This window comes from Mesocricetus auratus, unplaced genomic scaffold (genome assembly GCF_017639785.1).
Source record: "Mesocricetus auratus isolate SY011 unplaced genomic scaffold, BCM_Maur_2.0 Super-Scaffold_100010, whole genome shotgun sequence".
In the NCBI taxonomy this organism is placed as follows: Eukaryota; Metazoa; Chordata; class Mammalia; order Rodentia; family Cricetidae; genus Mesocricetus; species Mesocricetus auratus.
Window position 1 is genome coordinate 21,931,206 of NW_024429194.1, and position 17,931 is coordinate 21,949,136.

A 17,931-nucleotide genomic window follows, 5' to 3' on the forward strand; every position below is an offset into this window, starting at 1 on the left:
GGGCCTGCAGAAGGAAGGCATGGCAGAACCCAGGCCTCATTACCTCTGTGGTGTCTCTCATCTGCTTGGAGGCAATGGACACCAGCCTTTGTATGCAATGCTCCTCCATCTCTCCTTCCTGCTGGATGATCTCCTGCAGGATGTTGTAGATGTTCACCTTGCGCTGGGTAGAAATCTGGGAACAAGCATGGCAGGCAGCAGTAGGGGCAGAGCCTTTCCCTAGCACCACCAGCCACCTCCACTCCCTGCCTCTCCTCCCTTTTTCAGTCCACCTAGAAAAGGTAGCCACCATTCCCCAGCCATCATGTTGCAGATCTCCACTCCTCCATCTCCAGTCCTTTCCAATTCTGCCCACTCATCCAACACTCTTCGTTCCTAGGACTCGCAAATTATTTCTCTCAACTCAGTCAATATTCAGCTAGGTAGGGGTCATATGGTCAGCACACAATGTCTTTCACACACAAAATGCTGTCAAGCTTGAGAACCCGAGAGGCAGGCTCACCCTGCCCTTTTCCCTGGCTAAGGACTAAGACAGGAAACATCTTTCTTTCCCGCAACTTCTATGTGGATAGCACCAAATTAGGTGACCTGATTGGAAAGATGCCTTATGTGCTGAAGACCGTGTTTGGATAGTTAAATATGAGAATGATCCCTATTGTGTGCATGTAGGGGAAGAGTATATGTGCATATATGCATATGTGTGTGCAAGCATACGGAGACCAGAGGACAGCTTTAGGTGTTGTTCCTCAAATTCTGTTCACTCTGTCTGTCTGTCTGTCTGTCTGTCTGTCTGTCTGTCTGACAGTGTCTTCACTGGCCTGGAGCTTGCCATGTGGGCTGGACTGGCTCCTCCAACCAGACCCAGAGATCCTCCTGTCTCTACCTCCTGATTGCTGGGATTATAAAAGTATACCACTGTGCCCAACTTGTTAATGTGGGTTTTAAAGATTAAACTTAGACCTCTGTGTTTGTAAGGCAAGCACTTTACTGACTGAGCTGTCTTGCCAGCCTGATGATTCATATTCAATCAGGTATGACAAGCCACTCTTAAGGGATGAGGTGATTTTACATGCAGCTTCCTGAGTCTAGGCATTAAACTCCAAACACAGAGAAATGGTGAGATCATAGTAACTGCTCAGTAAGTACTTCATGACTCTAGACCAAGTCTTCAGCCTTTATAATTATTGTCATTGTCCCTTAAGTAGCCTTTTGAGACATTTTCCTAAGTGTCCCTGGCCGGTGAACCTTTGAAAACCAAGGTATGATGTATATGCAAATAAAGTGATGTATTTGCACTTTATACATAAAGAGCATGAAAAGGCTGGTAAATAATCATGTTTTCTTGCCTGTGCTTTCTGACGCTCTGAGATCTGGGGATTACTAATGCTATAGAGCCTGCCCTCCCAACAGTAGCCAGCTCCTAGAGATAGTGTGCCAGCTCCATGTGAATGCCTTTTGAGGTAGAAAGCTAAATCTGTTATAGACTGACTTGGATTCCCTCAAAATCTATATGTTGATATGACACCTCTAAGATGGATGGCTTTTGGAGAGGGGTTGGGAGGAAATTGTGATTAAATGAGATCAGAAGTGTGGGGCTCTAATCCAAATGAACTGATGTCTGTTTGGAGAAACTGGTGTTTCATGCCTGGTCTCTCTCCATAGGAAAAAAAGCATGAAGATGGTGTCAGGCAGCTGTCACCAGGCCAGGAAGAGCCTCAGTAGAGTTCTGATCTGTGGGCACCTTGGCTATGGCCTTCTGGGAGGAAATATATTTCTGGTGCTTCAGTCACACAAATCATGGTCCTCTATCATGACAACCTGAGCAGATTGCAACAGCAGCCAATTCAGAGACCAGTGTCCCCAGCCAGGTGACTCCCAAATCCTGCCACACCAGGCACAGAGATGCCTCCCAAACATGAAATCTCCTAGAGTTGCCTCTTTTGGTACTCACATCTGCATCTTGACCGCTAACACTGTGTCCATGGTGGTTGAAAAGGTATGCTGAGTGGTAGGTGGATTCCCAGGCATCTAAAGGTGTCTGGTCTAAGAAGAGGTGTGGAGGGGAGGGTGTCCTTACCTCTGGCACCTGCAGGCAGCGGATGAGAGCATTCATGACCACACAGGGATCCGTGGTAGCCTTCTCTGTGATTATCACTGAGGCCAAGGTCTTCCGCATGTCCAAGCCTGACCCCGTGGTGTCTGTCTTTGTTGATTCACTGTCCATGATGTTCAGGAGGTTGGTGACTTGGAAGAATGTACCTGATACAAAGATGATGTAGGTGTGACAATGAGTGGCCAAGAGGAACCAGTGCTATGGTAATGTGGTTGACTTCCTTACCATCATCAACTGGTTCTAGAGGTTCGGGATGCTCTGTCTCCTCCACACTGTCTTCATTCAACTCAGTGGCTGCTTCTTCCATGTCTCCTTGAGCTCCTTTAGGATGGATGAAATAAGTAAATACTCAGCATGGCAGTACTCCCTTAGATGACCTCCCAGGAGTTCACAGGCTTTTGGAAATTCTCCCTCCAGTGTGGGAGCACCTGTGGCTCCATTTGAACCAGTAGGATAAGACAAAGGGAATAGGATGTCCCATCTTGACTGGGCTACATTAGATGCAATGCTCGTAGGAAGCCCCTCCCTTGAATTGGTTGAGTTGTTGACAAAAAGCAATGTAGCTGTTGTGACCTCCAGGATCACATTATTCACATGGGACTCTTCTAAGACTAGAAAAAGACTTTCTGTCATTGTTGAAAGCAAAGAGCTATGATGCATGCTGCCTATGGAGGGACCATGTGGTATGAAACTGGGGTTACCAGTCCTACAAATAACTATAGGAACTGAATTCTGCCAACAATCCCACGCACTAGGAAGAGGCCCTTACACTCCAGAAAGGGAAGTAGCCCTGCCAACAACTTGGCTGCAACCTCTAAGATCATGAGCAGTGAACCCAGACAAGCTACACCCAGATTCCTGCCCACATGGAAACTAAGATACTCTTTTAATCCATTAAGGTAGTTACACTTTGTCACACAGCAATAGATTAATATGCTTGAAAAAGAAGAGGCCCTTCCTCTTCTCTAGATATTAAAAATTTGGGAGCACAGAACTCAGTCTGTCCACTAACTTCAAGGGCTGTTCAACAACCACAATTAAACGAGTGACAAGCCACCACTGATGTCCACATGGAGGACTAAAGCTCCCAGATCCTTCCTCCTCCAGCTCCAGTTCCTCAACCTTCAACCCAGAATAGCTCTTTAAACGATTCCCAGGACCTAAATACTGGTCTTGTCTTGAAGTCCTCTTCTGGGTAGAACAAAAAAGTTGACTGAGGAAACTCTCCGCTTGTTAATATGCACCAATGAAAATATGACCAGTGGCAGGACTCGCTGTCCACCGCAGAGCATCAGGCTCCTCCATGGTAATCCTCATGAGGAACAGGACTCCTGGCAGGACAGGAGGTTTCATCAGAACCATCACCGTTAGATCCCAGACCCTTAGAACGTTGAGATCCAACTGCCTCCCTGGGGCTCTGTCAACCAGAGCTTTGGGTACACTGGGCTGAAATCAAAGCTCCACATCAAGTTGCCACGAAACATTTCTGTACCCAGAAGAGTGCACTGGTGTATGGTGGCCTGTTTGAGAAAGGGAAGTCATTAGTGGGGGTTACAACTGAGTATTAAAGGAGTGTAGGTGGATCCAGTATAGAGAGGTTCAGTCAAGGAATCAGGAAGGGAGCAAAAAGGACGATGGTGTAACTGTGATTAAAGAACCCCTCTTTCATCATTAGGACTAGTCAACATTAGATGAGGAGGTGTGTTCTCGTGCCTGGACCACAGACCGGGTGAGGACCTGCATTCTCATGGCTGAACCATGGGCCAGGTGAGGAGGTGTGTTCTTCCTGGAAGAATCTCAAAAGATAAGGTACCTCAAAGACCAAGAAGAATAAGTATTTTTCTCTAAACCAAGTGAACCTCAAAATATCTCCCTGTCACCTGTAGCTAAGAGAGCTTGTCAAGATCAGTGGTTTGTACAATGAAAAGCCTTGGTTTGGGGGACACTCTTCATGCATTTCAGGTCAACAGAAAAAGACTCAGAGTCATATTGACTCAAGGTTCCTTAATTACAATTCCAGTTTGAGTCTTCCCATATTGTCAAGTGGGAGTTTGTACTGGTTATATGGTTATGTTGTATTGTTCTGTTTTGTTTTTTGTTAGTTTGATACAAGCTAGGGCCATCGGAAAAATGGGAACCTCGGTTGAGAAAATACTTAAACAAGTCTGTGGGACATTATCTTTTTTAAATTTATGTGTATGGGTGTTTTGCCTGCATATTATATCTATGCAATATATGAGAGCCTGGTACCCACTGAGCTCAGAAGAGGGCATCAGATCACCTGGAACTAGAGTTATAGATGGCTGTGAGCCATCATGTAGATGCTGAGAATTGAACCCAGGTCCACTGTGCAAGCAGCAAGTGCTCTTAACGTTCGAGTCATCTCTCCAGCACTGGGAAATTTTCTTGATTAATGATTATGTTAGAGGGCTTAGCTCACTGTGGGCAATGCCACCCCCATAAAAGTGTTCCTGGGTTCTCTAACAAAGCAGACTGAGAAAGCCATGAGAGCAAGCCAGTAAGCAGCCCTCCTCTGTGACCTCTGCTTTAGTTCCTGTCTCTGGGCTCCTTTGTTGGCTTCCCTTAACTGACTGTGATCAAGATGTATAAGCAAAATAAACACTTTTCTCCCCAAGTAGCTTTTGTTCAAGGTGCTTATCACGAACACTAGAAAGCAAACCAGGAGAATGCTCCTATACCTCTACTTGCTAACTTCTAACATCAGGGAAAACATGACTCCTCATACCATTCCAAGTCTACTCCACAGAATTTAGGGGGTTAAAGAATGAATTCTAGTCTGGAGAGCTGGCTCAGTGAATGGTAGTGTTTGCTGCATAAGAATAAGGGCCTTAGTTTGGATCCCCAGCACCCATATAAAAAGTCAGGCATGACTGTGTGTGTGTGTGTGTGTGTGTGTGTGTGTGTGTGTGTGTGTGTGTGTGTAATTTCAGCATTGTGGGGATGGAGATGGATGACTCCTGGGATCTTGGTGTCTTGGTGGCTGGCCAGTCTAGCTAAAACAGGAAGTTTCAGCTTCAGTGTGAGAATCTGCCTCAAGGTAAAAAGTGACAGAGCAGGATATCCAATGTGCTCTTTTGGCCTGCTCACACATGTGCACAGGCCTAAACACCTGGTCACATATGTATACACACACACACACACACACACACACACACACAACTTAGAATGAATTCCCTGCACTTCACACCAGAGACATCTTTCCCATAAAATCCCTGCATTGTTCCTCATTCTGGTGTTTGAAGATACATTAGTCAACAAAAAACAAACTTAAAGACAGTTTTTCACTGTTGTAATTTAAGAAAAGCAGCACGTGAAAGAAAGATGCCATGCTACAGGTTTCAAGCAAAGGTTTTTTTTTTTTTTTTTTTTTCCGAGACAGGGTTTCTCTGTATTATTTTGGAGGCTGTCCTGGAACTTGCTAGGTAGACCAGGCTTGGTCTCGAACTCACAGAGATCCACCTGCCTCTGCCTCCCGAGTGCTGGGATTAAAGGCGTGCGCCACCACCACCCGGCTTGGGTTTGTTTTTGTTTTTGTTTTTTTAATTAGGAAAAGGGATCATAAAAATGGGGAAAGGGAAGGGGGAGATTGGCTTCTGGAGACAGGGGCAGCAGGAGAGATAAGCAAGGGGGGGCAAAGGGGGGAGAGAAAGAAAGGGAAACAGAGGGAGAGAAAGAGAGGAGGATGGGAGGTGGGCAGGGCCCTTTTAAAAGGGAACATAGTGAATGTGTACAGGTGGTGCTCTTAGTGGCTTCAGCTGAGGGCGTGTCCTGTCAGAACCCCAAGGACAGGCCTACAGATGCCTGAGTGCTAACACTCACTACCTTCTCCACCTCCCCATTGGGACTTCTCATCACCTCCAGTAGTTATGGAGTGTTCACCAAAGAGGACTGCTCAGACGTGGGTTTAACCAACAGAAAGTCTTTATTAGCAGCTAGACTGGGTGCGTGGGATCTCACAGTAGCACTGAGCCTTTCTCAGAGTGAGATTTTAAGCACACACACACACACACACACACACACACACACACACACACACACACGAATTCTGGATTGACACACTTCAGTTAACAAGCACAGTTAGCCAGAAGTGGAACTACAGAATCAAAGCAGCAAGTTTGGTGTATTTTGACACTTCCCCAGAACTACATGGACTTCAATGGATTAGGCCTTTTGCTTTAGTGTGGCTGTATTTTTATGTGCTGAGTTTAATAGCCTGAATGGTACTTCCATCACGGATACAGTTGTGCTAAGGTCTAAGGCCCTGTTACATTCCCCACTGGTCTCAGTGTACGAGCCAAATCAAGGACTCATTCTGTTTTACTTTAAGATGCAGAGCCATGCTGTTAATCCAATCAGAATGAGAATTAAAGGCCCAGCTGGTGCTGACAGCAGAGTAGTTGTCCAGGAGGACCAAGAGAACAGAGACTGCTACTAATTATTTCCCCAACCATAACAAGATTTTCTCTAATTACTCCTGATCAACTAGCATAGAAACAACAGAGTTTTTTCCCCCAAAGCCATAGTTTTCTTTATCTCATGAGAAATCTAAGCCTCTCCATTGTTGTAGGACCATTTTCCACAAGGGAATCTATCTGTTGTTTTAATTTAGAAACTGGAACATTTAATACCTCTTAGTCCTGATCAACCTATCTACTTAGTTTGGAAAGTATACGAAGAGGCACATTTAGTTAAACCATTAGTATATGCCCAACAAGTAGTCTCAGAGTCCTAGTGATATTATTGTCAGCCATATGAATTAACTCATAAGGAAGACTATCAGGCATCAAAACAAGGGGAAGTGCCCAGGTTAAAGTTTTGGGGCATTAGACAAGTTTTAACCTTTCACAAATCTTCTAATGTTAATTTGGGCTACCCCCAGTCACTCTGAGCTTTGTCAGTCAATGGACTGACAGTCTACTTAGTTCCTATCCCTATGTAGTACAGGGACCAGGTGTCTAAGGATAACCAGCCATCCTGGCTGATTTCTGCCAGCGAAGGATTAACTCTATCTCCAGGGTCCCTTCCTTTGGCAGGAAGTCTGATTCCCCAGGTTTTTCTTGTTTCTCAAAGGCCAGGATATTTTAAAAGGAATTTTTCAGGAAGCCTCAATTTTATAACCCCAATTCTTGCAATGGGAACTCCCTTGTTCCCTGGCAACCAAGGGGCCCAGCCATAGGGCATGTATAGAATTATAAACTCTGTATTCCTATCTCAAAAGACAAATTCCCCTATCTTTTCTTTTCTCCATATAACCAGACACTTAAAGTAGGTATCAGCAAGTATAGATCAATATGAGTTGCTGGTCTGTAGACACATTAGTTAATACCTTTCCTATATTTGTCTTCCTCAGTTCCCAGGTCCAGGCCTGAGAATTGGATATTGGACCATAACCCTCTATTCATAGCAAACACAAGCCTCAGGAGGAGGAGGTAGAAGGACAGGGAGTGGAAGGGTCCTGGGCCTGATGAAACCTTCATTTCAATGGGTCTGTAGTTCAGAGATAGTTGGCAGCAGCACCTGTGGCTTTCTCTTTCTTGACCTGGGTGAGGTGGATTCATGGTATAATGCCAGTTGTCTTCATTACCATAGGAATGGGGAGAATTGCCATGTGGAATCCTTTCCAAGTTGGTTTCAGTGCCCCTTTGGCTACCTGCCTGACCCAGAAAGTATCACTGAAATGGAACAAGGGAGAAACTGGTAATGGACTCAGAGGTTGGCTGGGTCTCTGGAATAGTCCAACGAATAGCCTGTATGGAGAACTGAAGTGCCTGTGGAGACTTGAGAAATAACTGGTTAGAATTCTGCCAACTGCTGGTCTCAGTCTAGGATGTAGTGAGGAAGGCCTTCTGACTATAATCTTATAGGGGCAAATCCCTCCCTATAGGGCCTGGAGCAAAGTGACAGAGGTCTATCTATCCTTTAGTAGACTCTAATGAGAGTTTTATTAGAGTTTTTTTAATGTCCTGTTTATTCTTTTTACCTGTCCATAACTCTGAGATCTATATGTACAATGAAGTTTTTAATCTATGTCTAAAGCTTTTGCTATTAGTTAGGAGGTTTTGGCTATGAAAGCCAGGCCATTGTTGTACCCTATTGCTAGGGGGAGGCTAAATCAGATGCCCAGTTCCTGGAGGAGCTTTTTAGCTACTGTTTGGACGGTTTTAGTTCAGGTGGGAAACACCTCTACTCACCAGGACAAGGAATCTAGCAAGTACTTTTATCCTCCCCCAGCAGGTTGGATCTTGGTGGAGTCAGTTTTTCCAGAGTTCACTGGGGTGTTGTTTTCTCATTTGGACTCCTTCCTGGGTAAGTGCCCTCTGTTTTGGATTCCCTTGAGCACAAACCTGGTATCTGGCTGAGACATCCCATGTCATACTGTCCAGTCTAGGTATAACACACTTTGGCCTGAGCAACTCAGAAATTTTTGTGGACCCAGCTGAGTAGCCTGGTGAGGGTTGGTTACCAACATCCCTGCCAGTTGTTTCTGGGAGAATGATCTTTCCCATTGGTGTCCTCAATCAACTTGTGGATTTGAGCAGTCTGTTTCTTCCTTACCATGGAATCCCAGGCAATATCAGGTCATATGTCATCAGAAAATCAATAGGCCCCACTGACCTTAGGGCCATTTGTCAATGGCCAGGTCAGCAGCCCAGCAGTGGAGGCCAGCAATTTATAAGGAAGTCTAATAGCAGCCACTAGGAAGGTCAAGTTTTTTAATGTCCTTTTTGACAGCAGTGAGAAGCCTTGTTGCTCTATAGATCATGTTGTGGACATGCTCAGTATTAAAAGGATACTGACTGATGGTCTGTATATATGGTGTTGGACTTTCCTTTTCCCCCACGTGTCTTAGCTAGGGTTTCTACTGCTGTGAATAGACACCATGATCATGGAAACTTATAAAAGGAAACATTCCATTGAGGTGTCTTACATTTCAGAGGTTTAGTCCATTATCATCATGGTGCGACATAGTAGCATGCAGGCAGAAATGGTGCTGGAGAAGAAGCCAATTACATTTTGAGCTGCAGGCAATAGGAAGTGGTCTGAACACTGGGTGTGACTTGAGCACATATGAGCCTTCAAAGCCCACCCCCATAGTGACATACTTACTCCAACAAGGCCAAATCTACTCCAACAAAGCCACACCTCCTAACAGTGCCACTCCCTATGAACTTATAGGGGAACAACCACATTCAAACTACCACACCCTCTGAGAGCCTGGGTCAGATGAATCAGTTTTGCTCTATGGACTGAGACACTTGGCTTGGGCCCAAATCATTTAGGTTAAAGTAACCACTGTAGCTGCAGCTCTCAGTTATATGGTTTCATCTTTCATCTCCTGACAGTCATGAGCAAGCACATGTGTCAGCAGGCAAGAGGGTAGCTGAACTGATGGTGGTAGGTTTCTCAAACAAGACTTGAGGGTGGACCAGGAATAGGGTCTGGTGCTCAGTCACACAGTCATTAGACAGCAAACATTCTGGTGTTCCTCAGAGGAGGGCCTGAGTGTGTTATGGGGTGTTGTGAATATACGACCTTGACCTAACCTAAAGTTAACTTGCTTGTTTTCTTTCATTAAACTAGCAATTGCCACCATAGCTCTTAGAGAGGTGAGCTATCCTGTGGTTACAGGATCTGTCTTATTAGTGTTTCTATTGCTGCAAAAGAAATACCATGACCATAAAGCAAGTTGGAGAGGAAAGGGTTTATTTGGCTTATACTTCCATATTGCTGTTCATTATTGAATGAAGTCAGGACAGAAAGTCAAACTGGGCCAAATTCTGGAAGCAGGAGCTGATACAAAGGACATGGAGGGTGCTGCTCACTGGCTTGCTTCCCATGGCTTGCTCAGCCTGCTTTCTTATAGAACCCAGAACCATCAGCCCAAGGATGGTACCACCCATTGATCACTAATTGAGAAAAGGCCTTACAGTTGGATCTCATGGAGGTATTTCCTCAACTGAGGCTTGTTTCATTTTGATGACTCTAGCTTATTTCAAATTGACAAACAAAACCAGCCAGAACAGGGTCCAATTATCACAGGGCATTTTCACGGCCCCAAAGTTTTGGTTAAAACCCCATTTGTTTGGAAATTCTAGGGCTTGAGTAGAAGTCAGCTGTTTTTAAAGCCTCAAATGCCATTTGTTTAGTCTCAGTCCAGATGAGGAGTTCAGGACCCTCCTTTTTGCTGATGTGTAGAGGCCTTGCTATTTCCACAAACTCTGGAATCCAGAGGCAGCAATTTCCAGCTGCATCTAGGAACTCTTGAGCCTGTCTCTTAGTTCTTGCAATTGGAATCAGAAGGATGGCAGCAATCCTACTCCAAGACAGGCTCCTTTTGTCTCCCTTCAACTGGTAGCCAGGATAGGTAGCCTTCTACAAAGTTGGGCTTTCTTAGCTGACATTTTGTAGCCCAAGGCCTGAAACTCCTGCAGCAGTCCTTCTGTGGCCCCTTTATAGTCTGTTTTCCCATGAAACCTCTGACAGAAGGGCAGGAAGTCTGCATTTAGTGTCTTTAAACCCTGAGGCAGCCTGATGCAGGTATGTCGCCCACAGGAACACCCCACTGGGTCTGTTCATTTTAAAGCAAATATGGGTTGACTCATCTCTGCCAATGGGAGACTGAAGAGCACACCTTTAAAGTCTAAGATATCATGTACCTACTTCTTTGGAAGAATCAAACTCATGAGAACCAGATGTCCCAGGTTTCTTCATAGGTAGGAGAGGTGTACTCCAGGGTGACTGGCAGGGCGCCAGGATGCCTGTCTCTTCAAGCAAGGTAATACAGACTGCAATCTCCCCTTTTGTTTCAAGGATCATTGTGTATTGTTTAATCTGAACAGAGCATAGCTGAGCTGATTAGTTGAACAATTATAGGAGTTTGGTGTTGGTCCAGTCCTAGGAGGTTGGTTTCTCCTAACAGAGGATGAGACACCAAGATTTTGCTGGGTATCTGTAAGTCTAACTACTTCTCATCATCAGAGAAGGTGACAGTGGCTTTCAGTTTATGCAAAAAGTCCTGTCACAATTAGTTCTGCTTAAGATACTTGAACCTGCTTATACCTTTAATTTTTTTTTAACTTTTAGAATTTTTTCCTAATATCTCGGGGCAACTAGGTAACAAAGGAAATATTTTTAGCCATTGTGTTTAATCTTTCTAAAAAGTACCTAGTGAAATTGTTTGGTCTCCTTGGTCAGTGTTGAATAGAAGGGACAATTTGTTCTGTCCAAGCTGGTTGTCTGGCAGCAATCCCCCTGAATAGCCAAGAGGTGGTTTGGGGGGTTTTGTTTGCTTGTTTTTCTTCAGAGAATGGTGGTTTTTATGGATCACTGGTTGAAAATGAGACATAAATTATAAAAGGGAAAGGAAGGGGTGAGGGTCCTGGATGACAGGCCAGCCTCACCCCACTTCTACACAGTGGCCAACCCTGACTGAGCAGGAGTCAAGCAATAAAACAAGCGAGCACTGCTGTCCCTGGAGTGGGACAGATGGATGGTTTTTTTGTGTGACGCCTGCGCCACGAGCAAGTCTAATGTATCAGGAGAAAGCCTGGAGATTTAAATGAAAGACAAGATGTCCAGTCGTTTGTGCAGAGAGAGAGAGAGAGAGAGAGAGAGAGAGAGAGAGAGAGAGAGAGAGAGAGAGAGAGAGAAAGCCTTACATATAGACTTACAACACAGTGGAAAAACCCCAGGTGTAAGAGTTTGTGTTTTCATAATTAGAGGTTGATGCCAGTGGGGCAAGGCCGGGGCTGTAAGCCAGGACCAGAAAACAGGATGCCCCTGTGGCTATAGGCTGACAAGCAACTCACAGAAACCTGATGGGGGCTGGGGCCCAACATTTTTGTGTTTTGGTTTTTCTTTCTTTTTTGTTTTGTTTTGTTTTGTTTTGTTTCTCTGGGTGATCTGGCAGACCCAAAAGGATTCTGATTCCCCAATAGGATGTGGCACAGGACTTAAGCCAGGGGTTCTCACTCCAGAGAAAGCCACTTGTCAATACAGGGAAACAGAACTGACAGAAACACATAGAGATACACACACACACACATACACACAGTAAAGACAACTAGGGATGGCCACCACACATTCATACACCTGCACAGAAGGATCCACTGGTGTCTCGTGTGGGTTCTGGACACTGGATTAGCAGCCATGCCTGACCTTTCCTAGATGTCCAAACAGAAGGCACCTCAACCAAACTTACTTCAGAGGTGGCAGATCAGTCAACTTTATAATTTGTTTCCTCCTGGAGTGGAGGTGTCAGACCCATCTGAAGCATCAGGCAACAATTAGGTAGCCTTTGGGACCTGGAATATCCAGTTTTTGCATATCCTAGGACCCAGTGTCTAAAGGTTGGGTCTCTGGGACCTTGCTGGGGCCTCCATAAATGTTGTGGGGGTATTCAGAGAAAACTGTTCAGACATGGCTTTGAGGCAATAGAAAGTCTTTATTAGCCAGCCAGAAACTACACTGGGTGTTTGGGATCCCAGCGTAGCCCTGAGCCTTTCTCAGAGTGAGCTGTTAAGCACAAAAACCATGTTCTGGGTTGATATACTTCAGTTAACAAAAAATTAGCCAAAAGCAAAACTACTTACACCAAAATGCAAGGTTAGTACATTTTGAGACTTTCCCAGAATTATATGGACACTTTGATGGATTAGACCTTTGTTTTAGTTTTGGCAGATGATGCTGTGTATGTGCTGAGTTTTACAGCTTGAATGGTACTTCCATTATGGAGTCTGGGAGCTTACTAAGATGTGGGGTCCTATTACACAGTGATCTCTCAAGTCACATGTTTCAGGTAAAAAACTTCCATGTATATTGACTACATACCTATCAGATTCAGCTAAGCATATTTTGGATACAGGATAAAACATGTCTTTGCCTTCTGGGACATTCAGATACTATACACAAATGCTTACTGGATTAGAACCAGAAGTAATTGTGTTTAGCAATTGTTGTATAACTAACATTCTCAAAATGTAATGTCTGAAACATCAAATTATTGCTGTCTACAAGTTGGGTCCTGTCTATCTAACTGGAGTCACTCATGTTAAGGGCTTGCTGTTGGCTGAGAAGATGCAGGTGTTGAGACACCATGCAGCAGAGTTCACTCAGGCAGTTCTCACGGCAATGCAGCAGGATCCAAGAGAATGGGAACAAATGAGGGGTTCTGATGGCTCAACTTGGAACCAGCACCAATTTCTTTTATCAGTTGAGGCAAGTCAGGACTCCAAGGACAAATGTGTGCCTCACCTTGAGGGGAAGAGTTTCAAAGTCACACTGAAAGGATGGAACTATCAGGAGGGTAGAGATAGGGGCCATGTTTTAAAATGACACACAGCATAAATGAGCAAAGTATGACAAGAAGCAAAACGCCAACGCTGGAGAGATTGCTCAGTGGTAAAAGCACTTATTTCGTTTCTAGAGGACCTGGGTTTGATTCTCAGTCCCATATGACAACTCACGACCAGCTGAACTCCTGTTCCAGGGGAGCTGATGCCCTCTTCTGACTGCCACAGGCATCTACATACACACATGCACATACATGCATGCTGGTACTCACACACATAAAACATTTTTAAAAAGCAAAATGCCCTTAGTCTATAAAAGACACTATGACAATGAGGTTGGTGAGGAATTAGTGGGATATGTTGGTTTTCCAAGTGAAAACTTTTCTTTTCAGATTATGATGATGTTAGATTTACATGCAATCCATTCTTTTGTGTTGTTACTCCATTACGTTTTCTACTTTTTGTTTCTTTGGGTGCTAACTAGGAACTAAGAAATGAACCTAAATGTATAGGTTTTACAAATCTCATCTTTATCAGTTAATTGTTTCCTGTGTTTCCTTATAGTAACATGAAGATAACAGAAGTAAAACTGGTACCAGGAGTGAACTCATTACTCTCCAAAGGTTGGATGAATTGTTAGAATTGCCTAACAGGAAAATTTGGAAGAAAGTGCTAAAGAAGGCTTACAATGCTGTAAGATGAGCATTATGGATAATTTTTGGGAAGAATCAGAAGAATTTGGTTACACTCTGTGAACTTTGGAACTTTGATGAAAGCTGACCTTAGAGACGATGGGCTAATCAGTTCTTATGTTGATCCATCTGGAGTTCAATTTTGTGCAGGGTGGGCTATAACGATCTAGTTTCATTATGCTATAGTAGGTATCCAGTTTGACCACCATCATTTGTAGAAAGGTTCTGACTTTTCTCCCATGTATATTGTTGGCGTATGGACTTATTTCTGCATCCTCACTTCTGTTCCATTGGTTAATATGTCTGTTTTAATGCCAGTACCACATTGCTCTTATTACTATAGCTCTGGCCAAGAACATGAAATCTACAAGGGTGGTAATTCCCACAGTGTTTTTATTGGTCAAGATAGTTTTGACTATCCTGGGTCTTTGGATTTCCATATAAAATTTGATTAGTTTTTCAATGTGTGTAAAGATAGGAATTTTGATGCATTACAATGAATCTGTAGATGCCTTTAGTGAAATGACTATTTTCTCATTATTAATCCCACCAATCCACGAACATGAGATGTCTTTCCATGTTCTGGTATCTTCTTCTGTTTCTCTTCAGCGTATTAAGTGCTCATCCTTGGTTAGATTAATTCCAAGATATTTTTGAGACTAAGATTGTAAGAGTCAGAGGTGATGGATGACTAAAAAAATAAACAGTTTCCTAGACACAGCATGTCAGTTTCACATCTGAATTCAAATAAGTTAAGATAGCATCTTGAGACTTGTGCAAGCTCAAGCCAGACAAAATCCCACCGTGAAAAAGGGAGGTGAACATGAACTCCCAGCCCTAGCTGAGAAGTTATTGGCTATTGATAAGAATCAAAGAGCAAGAATCAGTTTTCCTTAAGGGTGTGACCTCTGGAGGGCTGGCTACACTCCAGGGTATATGTGTATACACAAAGTTAAGTAGGTAGGGAAGGGCGTTGAGCCTGGGAGGAGTAGGAGAAGGGAGTGAATATGATTTTTTAAAACTGTAATAAATTCTTTAAAAATAACAAGAAAAAATAATGCTTATTCTTTGTGGAGATCTCAAAATATTTGCTGGGTTTGTTCATGTATATGCTCCCTCACCAAACTGAGCCAATGCAGGATCACCTTTGAACTTCTAAGCCTGGAAGCTAAACAACGTTTTTCTCTTAAGTTACTTGCCTTGGGCATTTCATTATATCATTGCAAAACTGACCAGTGTAGAATGTTATAAAATCTTTAGACTTATCTAGTGTATCTGCAATGTTTTATGTGTATTTGTTAAAATAACAGTCATGTTGATAAGCTTTGTACATAACAAATACCTAAGATGTACCATCTCATAAGCAGAGGTTTATTTTGGGCTAGCTATAGACATGTGGCCATGTGGCCATGTGGCCATGTGGCCATGTGGCCATGTGGCCATGTGGCCATGTTGCTCTGGGACCTGTGTAAGACAGGAGAACACTCAGGGAGAATGTTTCAGGAGCTTCCTATTTCATGATAGCAAGGGAAAAAAGAGAGAGGAAGGTGCCTGCATGCCAAAAACCCCTCCAAAGGAACACGCCCAGAGACCTAACTTCCTCCCATGGACCCATCTCTTAATGGTTCCACAATTTCTCAGTGGTGCTACAGGCCTAGGACCAAGCCATCAACAAGTACAACTCCGGAAGATTCAGAATCAAAACTATGGCAGAAATGATGTTTTTATTTAACTATTCTTTATCAACAAAAACTCGGGAGTCAGATATCAGGGTAAGAAGCTGAATGATCACAGAGGTGGTGGTGAAGTGGCCAGTAAGCTCCTATCTCTTTCACTCCTCTATCTAAAAGGGGCTGAGATCCTCTCTAAGCCCTGCCTTACTACTTCCTGTGTCTATCTATTCTCAGTCCTCCAAAATCTCTATGGTTAATTTTGGTCAGCTAGTAGCTAGCTCTGCCCTCTGATTCAAAACAAACTTTATTGTCATTCTTGGGAGTGTCAGAGTGTAATCAAAATGTCACACGACAAAGCAACAGTGGTGCATGTGCACTGACTGCATTAATGAGCAGTGTAATTACAGGTGACCTTCTCTTGTGTGAATCTCTTCTAGCTTTCAAGGATATACTTTGACAACAAATAAATATAACACCAAACAAAGGAAGAAATAATAAAGACAATTTATATGAATTTATTAGCAAGTTCTTGGTTTGGGAAACACTACAGAAGATGTTCTTGCCAAAGAATATATTGGTTTTCATCAAATTCAGACCTGCTTCACACAAGCAATGATGTCATCTCAAACACAGTACCATCAGTTTCATAGCATCGTCCATCCCCCAAAGCTACAACACACCTCAGCAAAGTGAGGAGTGACAAGCACTGGAGAAGGCCATAATAGTCTGACAGTCCAGGTGAGAGATCTACCAGCTGAAGGGGGGGCAGGCACAACTGTGGGGCTGTCACTGAATACAGAGTACCCAACTTTCTGTAAGTTACTAACAGATGGCGAGTGTTGTCCATACCTTCCCTGTTGGGTGTGGCTAGCAATTAGACTGTTTTTACTTTTTAAAAATGTTCTAGGTATGTAATGTATGGCTAATTATTTCCCTAATAAAAGCAAAATAATTTAACACTGATTCTGTTTTCAAGTTTCAAACTGATTGGAGAATGGACCGATACCTCCCCTTCACTTCCCACCCACATCTCAATGGGTCTTGGATTTGTGTGATTTCTTAACTCGCCCCTTTTTCCCAAAGCATTTCCGGAAGCCATAGGCACAGCATTTAAATACAATAAAGACCACTGTCAACACGATGGCCAGGAGGAAGCCAATCACATCCAAGGAGTGATACTGGTACCAGGTGAGGTCATGGGCGGCCGGACGGAGATGTGGCGCCCCCTTGTGCCTCATCACGTACTCCACCCAGAACACAGCCAGGTCCAGAGGCTCTATAGGACGGTCCTTGTGAAGTCTGGAGAGGCGCATGATGTTCTCCTTGTAGCTGAACACAAAACAGTTGTTAGTGCCTGGAACACCCATGTAGCACATAGCATGCCCTATGCTTGATCCCAGTTAGGAAGAGAAGCATGTTCCTATTACAGCCGGAAGAGCACACCCCCATACACACTTAATACTCTTTACCTCTAAAAAGGAGGAGGAGAGACAGATGGTAAAATGAAGTGGGGAAGAGGGTAAGGAGGAAGGAAAGCAAAAAAAAAAAAGTTATTTTATGAATATTTAACTTTGTTTCCTATTTTTCGTCTTCTAGTTATTTCTTTGTAGGAAATTACATTATACTGTCTTTATAGTAAAATGAAGTTGAAAAAAGAATCAATTGCCAACGAAAGAATAGTGTGGTTTGAACGTGTTGCCCACAAGCTCATGTGTGGGAACTTTGATCCTCGGTACAAAGGTACAGAGAGGTGGTGGAACCTGAGGAAGTGATAAGTCATTGAGAGAGATGATGGCCTTTGACCCAGAGCTGGAACTTGTCACTGTGAGAGCAGGCTGTGATCAAGCAAGGATGTCACTTGTGTTTTGTCTCTTGCAACTCCAGGTTTCTACCATGTGAGGATGTAGCACGGGACCCTTATTACATGCAGCTTCCCAACAACTTCTAGAACTGTGAGCCAAATAAACTTTAACCCTTCATAAATCAGGTAATTCTGGGTATTCTGTTATTGCAACAGAAAACAGACTAGGGCAATATGCCTAAAACTCTTTTACATGCACATTCTCGTAAGCATGCACACACACTGTTGTTAGATCAAATCTACCACTGGCCATCATTTTTTCTTATATAATTTTGTGGTA

At 43.6% G+C, this 17,931-nt stretch overlaps 2 protein-coding genes and 1 long non-coding RNA gene across 13 annotated transcripts in view; 1 reads left to right on the forward strand and 2 right to left on the reverse strand.

The window, feature by feature from the left end:
- The window catches only part of Mroh2a (maestro heat like repeat family member 2A), a 37,976-nt gene extending 34,537 nt beyond the window's left edge, over nucleotides 1-3,439 (reverse strand). For all 4 annotated transcript variants that reach the window (XM_021234167.2, XM_021234166.2, XM_021234165.2 and 1 more), the window contains exons 1-4: nucleotides 3,274-3,439; nucleotides 2,339-2,434; nucleotides 2,078-2,259; nucleotides 44-175 (exon numbers count right to left, since the gene is read on the reverse strand). In XM_021234167.2, the coding sequence (XP_021089826.2) occupies nucleotides 44-175; nucleotides 2,078-2,259; nucleotides 2,339-2,420 (396 nt within the window). In that variant the 5' untranslated portion in view covers nucleotides 2,421-2,434; nucleotides 3,274-3,439. The remainder of the gene's footprint in view (nucleotides 1-43; nucleotides 176-2,077; nucleotides 2,260-2,338; nucleotides 2,435-3,273) is intronic.
- Nucleotides 3,440-3,507: 68 nt separating this feature from the next.
- Nucleotides 3,508-16,462, forward strand: LOC121142754. Of its 4 annotated transcripts, none has more exons than XR_005879837.1 (4): nucleotides 3,508-3,880; nucleotides 8,366-8,440; nucleotides 12,806-12,932; nucleotides 13,990-16,462. It is a non-coding gene; the product is annotated as an uncharacterized LOC121142754 (long non-coding RNA). The 4 variants fall into 4 exon arrangements; XR_005879838.1 differs by having other exon boundaries at nucleotides 8,369-8,440; XR_005879839.1 differs by lacking the exon at nucleotides 8,366-8,440 and having other exon boundaries at nucleotides 3,508-3,888.
- The window catches only part of LOC101841486 (UDP-glucuronosyltransferase 1-6), a 149,173-nt gene continuing 147,531 nt past the window's right edge, over nucleotides 16,290-17,931 (reverse strand). For all 5 annotated transcript variants that reach the window (XM_040753065.1, XM_005082232.4, XM_005082231.4 and 2 more), the window contains one exon: nucleotides 16,290-17,119. In XM_040753065.1, the coding sequence (XP_040608999.1) occupies nucleotides 16,822-17,119 (298 nt within the window). In that variant the 3' untranslated portion in view covers nucleotides 16,290-16,821. The remainder of the gene's footprint in view (nucleotides 17,120-17,931) is intronic.